The 9,826-nt window shown below is 38.6% G+C and overlaps 1 protein-coding gene across 1 annotated transcript; it reads left to right on the top strand.

Moving 5' to 3' along the window:
• Positions 1-78: 78 nt before the first annotated feature.
• Positions 79-750, top strand: LOC103598038 (interferon omega-1-like). Its single transcript, XM_008581945.1, has one exon. The coding sequence runs from the start codon at positions 163-165 to the stop codon at positions 748-750; it is 588 nt and encodes a 195-aa protein (XP_008580167.1). The 5' UTR covers positions 79-162.
• The last annotated feature ends 9,076 nt before the right edge of the window (positions 751-9,826 follow it).

Raw genomic sequence — 9,826 nt, 5'->3', positions numbered from 1 at the left:
AAAGCAAGAAGTGGGAGAAAAAGTTAAGGAAAATGTTCAGAAAATGAAAACTCTTGTGTTCCCTGTTTAAAAGCCATGCATAGAGAGAATGTCTTCAGAGGACTTACAGTCCACGGTCCCCCAGCCCCAGCTCAGCCAGGCCAGCAGCATCCTCAGCCTCCCATGGCCCTCCTGCTCCCTCTACTGACGGCCCTGCTGGTGGGCAGCTATGGCCCTGCTGGATCTCTGGGCTGTGACCTGCCTCAGAACTCTGTCCTGCTTAGCAGGACGACCTTTGTGCTTCTGGCCCAAATGAGGAGAATCTCCCCTTTCTTGTGTCTGAAGGACAGAAGTGACTTCAGATTCCCCAAGGAGGTGGTGGATGGCAGCCAGTTCCAGAAGGCCCAGGCCATGTCTGTGCTCCACGAGATGCTGCAGCAGATCTTCAGCCTCTTCCACCCAGAGCGCTCCTCTGCTGCCTGGAACCCGACCCTCCTGGGCGAGCTCCGTGCTGCACTTCATGGGCAGCTGAAAGACCTGGAGACCTGCCCGGTGCAAGCGATGGGAGAAGAAGAATCTGCTCGTGTAACTGAGGGTCCAATACTGGCCTTGAAGAGGTACTTCCAGAGAATCCGTGTCTACCTAGAAGAGAAGAAATACAGCGACTGTGCCTGGGAGGTTATCAGAGGGGAAATCACGAGATCCTTCTCTTCCTCAACAAACTTGCAAGAAAGGTTAAGACGTGAGGATGGAGACCTGGGGTCATCTTGAAATGATTGTCAATGATTGATCTGCCATAGCCCATTTGCATGTGTCTTTCATCATTTCAAATGGCTCTTATTTCTGCTTTAGTCACAAAATGTAGTTAATTAAGTTCGATAGATACTTTGTCAATATATTAAGCAAGTATAAGTTCAGCTCCAGGGGCATCAGTCCCTAAGAGATGACTGCCCTGATGTTATATTTTTATCATTTAATTATTTATCTATTTTGCATATTATCATATTTACATCTACATATTTCTTATAACAGATGTTTTCCTTTACATTTTATTTAAATTAGAAAACATGTTCACCTTTTCATTTTATTAAATTTTCTTATTTATGCAATTATTATTGAAAAATTTCTTGAATTTGTTTTTTTCTAAAAACAAGATCCAAAGGCTAGTTTTATGAACCAAATTAAAGAATTCATGGTGATATTTATTTACTTTTCATTCCATTCACATCATATGTATACAGTGAGTATCAAAGTGGCAAGTTTTGGGCGTTGCTGTCAAGAAATACAGGTGAATAAAGCAAACTTTCATTTTTGCACCAAAAGAAACATAAAGTCTATACTAATTTCACTTATGAAATACTACAAATAGCGTTCTCACATCAGACATTTTAGGTACAAATGATGCTGGGAAGAAAAAAATAGTAGATGTCCTTCCTAAGGTGCCTGGGAGACATGAAAGTGAAGAAGTCTTATTGGCAGTGGGGAGAATTTGGGTCTAGAATGAACAACAAATGCCAAGAATGAAGGTATTAGTTTGAAATTCTTTATTGCATGTCTGGGAATCAGGGCATAGGAATGGATGTAGTCACTCATAATTAGAGTAGGCAATGAGACAAGGACCCAAACTCTGTCCTGCAGGCCCTCAGCATTTAATGATAGTGCAGGGAAGTATAGTCTGCAAAGGGCACCGAGGTGGAGTGGCCAGTGCAGTTAGGAGGAGAAATAGAGAAGAATGGGGGAGAGGATGGATGGCAGTCAGGTGCTTTTAGGAAACTTGAGGACTGAACTGTCCCAGTGGACTGCACCAGTGGCTTTAGTAGGATGTGATTTAGTGAAATTAATGGGACAGAAACAAGATGGGAGTAGGTTGAAGAATAAACAGAAGAAGGGGAATTAGGAGCACTTTGTACAGAAAATTATTTTTTAGATGCTTGTTTGTTGCATGGAACAATGAAATAAGGTGGTACCTGAAGGATATTGTGGATTAAATCTCTGGCATATTTTTTCATGTTTCTGCAGTATGTTTTCTAAGAATCATTTTTGAAGAATGGATATATGGGCACAATAGTAAAAATGTTATTACTTACACTATTTTCTAATTAACTTTAGAATTGAACTATAGTGGAGAGCTTTGGTTTCATGAAAATCATAAATATTTATGTATTATAGAATGGCTATTCATAATGTATATCAAAGAATGATACACATGATAAAAATGAACAAAAGAAAGTGGATCAGAGAATCTTTCTACCAGAAATTAGAACAAAGAACAATTATTAAGTACAAAGTAATAATATGAAGTCAAAGGAATGTTGTAGAAAATGTACAACAATGGTCACCAAAATAAGAATTACTGGGGAGAAAGAGAGAGTTTAATAATTTTGAAAATTCACACTTAAAATATTGTTAACAAAGATTCATAATATAAAATTGAGGAATTATTCATACCCCCCATATTTGTGTAGGATTTTGCATCAATACCCCCATTCTGCCAGTTTGTATGTGTGATTCTGGGCAACTCACCTAACCCTTCTGGCCTTAGTTTCTCAAATGTAAGTGAAGTAGAAATATTCCAAGAGCTATTGTATTAAATCAACAGATACATTTTATAAAATTTAGCAGTGCACCTTCCCGTGAGTGAGTTCTTAATGCATGGTAACTATCTTCCTATTTTAAAAATATAGATCTATCTCAGAATAATACTGTTTATTAAGTACTACGAAACTGTTCAACCACTTGTTGGAAAATGACTGCCCAAAGATGGCATCCCATGAAATTCTGAGATAAGTCCCAGAAAAGATGGAAAAACTGTCAGTCCTTATGTCAGAGGAGTAACTGATTCATATTGTCAGCAAGCAGTGGCAGGTGTAAATATCTGAGATGGATAGTGCTCGCCTAGAGTGAAGTTGGGAAAGACACATGTTTATTGGCTGATGCTGGCATCTAGACTCTTCTTCCCAGGCCCTCCCTGGTCCTGCTTTACTGAATCCATTCACTGCCTTATCATAATATCTTTGCTTCCCCCGGGCCGGCCCGGTGGCGCACTGGAGAGTGCGCTGCTTGGGAGCACAGCGGCGCTCCCGCCGAGGGTTCGGATCCCATGTGGAGACCGGTTCCCGCTCACTGGCTGAGCGCGGTGCGGGCACAACACTGAGGGTTGCGATCCCGTTACTGGTCAGTAAAAAAGACAAAAAGGAAAAAAAAAATCTTTGCTTCCTCCATCTTATGGCCCATTCACCCAGGTGCTTCTGGTTGTGTTGTGGTTTCTGGCTTAGAGGTTTCTATTAACAGTAGAAATCCACAGGAAGAAAACAAAGATAAATGGGAGTTCTAAGTTCTTCAAACTGCTGTAAGCAGGTTTGTGTCTTTGTGTGTTGTGATGAATATTTTTGGGACTGGAGGGAATGCCCCTGTTACAATGATATAATAGGTGCTCAAAGGAAAAGGAAACAGCTGAAAACAGTTTACTGTGTGAGCTAACCAAATGTTCATGTGGGTACAGCGCCCGCTGCTCGCCATGTGTTCCAAGGGCAGAGACCGCAGCTGTGGAGGGCAGACTCTCTACTGTGCCCAAGTCCTGTCCTTTCTTGGGAGATTGCCTCCAAAAGGAATAGACTCTTTCTTGGCAAGAATTGATCTAAGACTGGAATATTGTTGTTCTTTAGCTTATATCATTATAAAATGAACAAGTCTCCAGCTACAGACAGGGTCTGGCCTCTTCGCCAATGGGCAGCTATGGAGAGAGAAAGGGATTAAAATATGTTTGCGGCCTGCTGTTCAGGTCACAACCTCCTGACCAACCTTCCTTATCCACACTGTGGGATGGGCCAGAAAATTCATTGTGGAACTTCTATGGTTATTAGAGGGAAATCTTCTGTCTGGTGGTCTGTAAATGTCTTTGTTGAGAGTAAATTCTGTTTCACAAACTTATTCCAAATATCAGCTTCTGTCTGACTTTTTAATTATTAAAATATATGCATCATCAAATGAATAATGATATTGGCAGCCCTTCCACAGAGTCAAATAGAGAGTTCAAATGTATTTTAAGAACTGTTACAGAACTCCAGTGTTGCAAACTGATAGCTGGTGAGATCTTTTCATTGAAGTGTATGGGTGTTGGTAGAATTTGGAAAGTCTTACTTTAACCTGCACAATATTGTACTTCTAGTTAACCAGGAATTTTGTGTGTGTGCACTGCTCAGTAGCAGGAAGGGATATAAATTTGCGAGGATTTCTTGAATCTTTGCCTCAGATGAGCTAGCCAATGCTTTAGTTTGCTTCTACATAAATTGTGGGTTGAGAGGTTCTTAGTAATATTTTAATTATTTCTGTCCTTTGTCTTTTTTTTTTCCCCTCCGCTACTGCTTATAAGTGAACCAGGTTAGGAGCATGAGAAAGGCTTGCAATTCTTGAATTTCTCTGTGTCTTTTTCTTTGATTGCCTAATGTTTTAAAAAATATTATGATTCTTTCTATTTGTGGGGTATTGTAGAAGACATATAGATAGAGATAGATAGATATAGGTAGATCAACACACACACACACATATATGTATATATACAGTGTGAACAGTTTCTCCTAGGTAGTTTTGCACTGTTACCTTGACTTGAAAAATCTCAGTAGCCACATCCCATTTAATACCCAGAAGTTATGAAAATATTGGAGAAGCTAGGAGTGAGGGTCACTGTGCAGGCTGCCTGGCACAAGTTCTTCCCTCTGGACTTTAGCTTCCTGACACACATATGATTTCCTGGGGAAGAGGACATGGGGGAACCCTCTTCTCTACAATGGGAACCACAGGCATTTGCAGGGAATCACTGTGGATGTTAATGTGGCCACATCTTGAACTCCTGCCTGCTAATGGCCTGCACTGCAGTAGAGGACCAGCCAAGCAGAGAAAGAGTAAATAGCAGAGATGCAGCCCCAGTACTTGTCTACACCCAATAAGCTAAAAATGAATCCACGAGCTCTATGTGCCAGTGTCTAGGTGCTTTTAAGCTCTAATTCCTCTAGGAGACTATACCAGACACTTAATGCTCACATGCTCAATAAACAAAAGCAAGTATCAAGAACTGTGAAGTTGCCTGTAACAGCCAGCAGCTGCTTGAGAACTTGGAATATAAGAAATTTGGCAAATTTTTGTATATTGGGCTCTTTCTTGCACAGATTAAATAGAAGATGTCAATGTTGTTCCATGGAAGTGTTATTGTTTGGCCAAAGTGTAAATCTCCTCACCTATCTTGTAGAGATCATAGATGTTATCATTTTCTGCCTCCAGCTACAGTAGAAGGTAGTTTGAGTTGCAGGATGGCTGGTTGTTGGGGGAACCAACTCGATCCTGAAAGCAGAAATTCAATAAAGGCAGAAAATAAACTCTTCAAAAGTGCAACACAGGGCCGGCCCGGTGGCGCACTGCTACAGTGCGCCGCTTGGGAGAGCAGCGGCGCTCCCGCCGAGGGTTCGGATCCCACATACAGACCGGTTCCCGCTCACTGGCTGAGCGAGGTGCGGGTGCAGCACCGAGGGTTGCGATCCCGTTGCCGGTCCCGGTCCGGTACGGGCGCGACACTGAGGGTTGCAATCCATTGCCGGTCACGAAAAAAGACAAAAAGGAAAAAAAAAAAAAAGTGCAACATGAATACACCACTGAAATTTGGTTTTTAGAAAATACTGTGCTGACCAAAGAAAGCATTCAACAAATGCATGAAGAAGACTAGACTGGATTGCAATAGATGTGAATAAAATGATAACCAATTTAATTGCACAGTATATCTGTCACAAGGGAATGGTACCTGTTATGACTGGAACAACTGGGAAGTGGGAATTGGGAAGAAAGAACTTACTATTATTTATCTAAGACTTTCCTGGAGAAAGGATGCTCAGATTCGCAGCTACCTCTCTGGTTCTTGTGGACAGTGGTATTCCCAGAATGTGGTAATGTGTCCAGGCTGTGCAGTCAGAAGGCTTGGATTTCAAGATGAGGCTATGACTTTAGGAAAGTTGCTTACTCTCTGTGGCTCTATCTTCTGCTTATAACATGGGGATAATGAAAGGAAAGACATCTGCTTGTTTTGTTACCTGTTGTGTACCAAAGCAACTAGAATAAGGACTTTCACATGCAGGAGGTCAAGAAATGCCTGTTTTATAAATGCCTGTATATTCAAAAGAGTTCTGAGAATTGAATTTCAAGTATTAACATGCTTACAATAGTGCCTAGTCCATAATATCCTCATTTTTAATATTGTCATATAATTATCAAACTATATTGAGTATGACTGATATTCTTTGAGATTATCCAGGTTTCCTTTTTTTTAAAAAAAGGGTTTTCTGTTTAAATGACAAGCATTTTGAGAGGGACTTTCTATGACACCATTTATTATTATTATTTTTATTGATTATACAAATTCATGGGACAAGAGTTGACCATCAGCACCTGTACCCAAGATGTAGTGAGTAAATGAATGCTATCACCATGCTGACTACCTCAAATTGCAATTATTCTCCATGTCCCCCACCTAACATCTCCCTAATGCCCCACACCTTCCCCCAACTACCCTACCCAAGCAAGCCTAGGTCTGTTTTCTCCCTATGCAAGTTCAATATACCACTGTGGTCTTTCTTTCCTTTGTTCTCTCTTAGCTCTCACTTATGAGTGGGGACATGTTGTATTTTTCCCTCTGGGCCATGCTTATCTCATGTAACATATTTTTTCTCCAAATTCATTCATGTTGCTACAAATAGCAGAATTGCATTCTTTTTTATGGCTGAGTACTATTCCATTGTGTGTGTGTGTGCATGTGTATGCACACGTGTGTGTGTGTGTATATATATATATATATATATATATATATATATATATATACTGTATTTTCCTTATCTAGTCATCTGTCGATGGACATTTAGGTTGGTTCCATATGTTGGCTATTGTAAATAGAGCTGCAATGAACATGGGCTGAGGGTATCCCTTCGACATGATGATTTCTATTCCTTTGGGTATATACCCAGAAGTGCAATTGCTGGATCGTATGGTAGATCTATCTTTAGTTGTTTGAGAAACCTCCATTCTGTTTTCCATAGTGGCTGTACTAATTTACAGTCCCACCAACAGTGTAAAAGAGTTCACTTTTCTCCACATCCTTGCCAGCATTTGCTATTCTCAGTCTTTTTAATAATAGCCAGTCTGACGGGTGAGATGATATCTCAGTGTGGTTTTGATTTGCATTTCCTTGATGCTTAGTGATGTTGAGCATTTTAAAAATTATTTGTTGGCCATTTGCATGCCTTCCTTTGAAAAATATCTGTCAGTTTCTTTGTCCACTTTTTTTTTTTATTGTGTAGTTGTTTGTACATTCTGGAAATCAATCCCTTGTCAGGTGTATAGTTTGCAAATATTTTCTCCAACTCCATAGGTTGTCTTTCACTCTGTTGATTGTTTCCTTTGCTGTGCAGAAGCTTTTTGGTTTCATATAATCCTACTTATTTATTTTTTTTGTTTTGTTTTGTTGATTGTGCTTTTGGGGTCTTATTCATTAAGTCTTTGCCCTGTCCTTTTTTTCCTGAAGTGTTTTCACTGTTTTCTTTTAGTAGTTTTATAGTTTCAGGCCTTATATTTAAGTCTTTAATCCATTTTTAGTTGATTTTGTCATATGGTGAGAGGTGCAGGTCTACTTTCATTCTTCTGCATATGGATGTACAACTTTCCCAGCACCATTTATTGAAGAGGCAGTCTTTTCCCCAATGTATGTTCTTGTTGCCTTGGTTGAAGATCAGTTTGTTGTAAGTCTGTGGGTTGATTTCTGGGTTCTTTACTCTGTTACACTGGTCTGAGTGTCTGTTTTTATGACAGTACCATGCCGTTTTGATTACTATAGCTTTGTAGTATAATTTGAAGTCAGGTAGCGTTACACCTCCAGCTTTATTTATTTATTTATTTTTGCTCAGGATTGTTTTGGCTACTTGTGGTCTTTTGTTATTCCATATGAATGTTAGGATTGTTTTTTCTATTTCTGTGATGAATGTCTTTGGTATTTTGATGGAGATTGCATTGAATCTGTAGATTGCTTTGGGTAGTATGGACATTCACAATGTTGATTCTTAATCTGAGAGCATGGAATATCTTTTCACCTTTTTGTGTCCTCTTTAATTTCTTTCAGTAGTGATTTGTAGTTCTCATTGTAGAGATCTCTCATCTTGGTTAAATTGATTCCTAGCTATTTTTTTGGTGATTATTGTAAAGGGGCTTACTTTCTTGATTTCTTTTTCTGTTAGTTTGTTATTGGATAATAAAATACACTACTGATTTTTGTGTGTTGATTTCATGTCTGCAACATTACTGAAATTGTTAATCCACTCTAAGAGGTTTTTGGTAGGGTCTTTAGGTTTTTCAACATATAGGACCATGTCTTCTGCAAATAGGGACAGTTTGACTTTGTCCTTTCCAATCTGCATGCCCTTTATTTCTTTCTCTTGCCTGATTGCTCTTGCTAGTACTTCTAACACTATGTTAAATAGGAGTGGTGATAGTGGGCATCCTTGTCTTGTTCACATTCTTTTCTTCATTCAGGATGATATTGGCCGTGGGTTTGTCATATATGACTTTTATTGTGTTGAGATACTTTCCTTCTAGTTTGCTGAAAGCCTTTATCATGAAGGGATGTTGAATTTTGTCAAGTGCTTTTTCTGCATCTATTGACATAATCATATGGTTTTTGTCCTTGATTTTGTTGATGTGGTGTATCACATTTTTAGACTTGCATGTGCTGAACCATCCTTGTATCCCTGGGATGAATCCCACTTGATCTTGGTGTGTATTCTTTTTTTTATGTATTGCTGTATTCTGTTTGCTAATATTTTATTGAGAATTTTTTCATCTATGCTCATCAAAGATATTAGCCTGTAGGTTTCTTTTTTTTCTTTCTTTCTTTCTTTTTTTTTTGTATGTTTGTCTGGTTTTGGTTATCAGGGTGATGCTGGCCTCAAAGGATGAGTTTGGGAGAATGGCTCCAGTTTCAATTTTTTTTGGAATAATTTGAAGAGAATTGGTATTATTTCCTCTTTGAAGATCTGGTAGAATTAAGCAGTAAAGCCATCCAGTACTGGGCTTTTCTTTGTTGGGAGACTGCTGATTATTGCTCCAATCTCATTGCTTATTATTAGTCTATTCAATGTTTCCTACATTTCTTCTTTGTTCAGTCTTGATAATTTGTTTGTATCCAGAAATTTATCCATTTCCTCCACATTTTAAAAGTTATTGGTGTATAGTTGTTTATAATAGTCTCTAATGATTCTGTGTATTTTTGTGGTATCAGTTGTAATGTGTTCTTTTTCATTACTGATTTTTCTTATTTGGGTCTTTTCTTTTCTTTTCTTTTTTAGTTAGTCCAGCTAATGGTTTGTCTCTTTGTTTATTTTCTTGAAACACCAACTTTTTGTTTCATTTTCTTTTATTCATTATCTTTTGGGTCCCTATTTCATTTAGTTCTGCTCTGATCTTAATTACTTCTTTCTGTCTACTAATTTGGGGTTTAGATTGATCTTGTTTTTCAAGTTCTTTGAGGTGTAGCTTTAGGTTGTTTATTTGGCATCTTTCTATTCTTTTGTTTATTGCAATGATCTTTCCTTTAGTACTGCTTTTGCAGCTTCGTACAGGTTTTGGTATGATATGCCTTTACGTTCATTAGTTTCAAGAAGTTTTTTAATTTCCTGTTTAATTTCTTCCTGGACCCATATGTCATTCAGGAGCATGTTGTTTTATATCTGTGTTTGTATAGTTTCCAAGTTTCACTCATTATTGATTTCTAATTTTAGTTCATTGTGGTCTGAGAAGATACTTGAAATGATTTCAAGTT

This window comes from Galeopterus variegatus, unplaced genomic scaffold, assembly GCF_000696425.1.
Source record: "Galeopterus variegatus unplaced genomic scaffold, G_variegatus-3.0.2 Scaffold2492, whole genome shotgun sequence".
NCBI classification, from domain to species: domain Eukaryota; kingdom Metazoa; phylum Chordata; class Mammalia; order Dermoptera; family Cynocephalidae; genus Galeopterus; species Galeopterus variegatus.
The sequence above is the reverse complement of the archived record's forward strand: the minus strand, read 5'-3'. Positions and strand labels throughout refer to the sequence as shown.

What these genes read in the sequence shown, in the direction of transcription:
- LOC103598038 (XM_008581945.1), top strand. Translation starts at nt 163, where the DNA reads ATGGCCCTCCTGCTCCCTCTACTGACGGCCCTGCTGGTGGGCAGCTAT.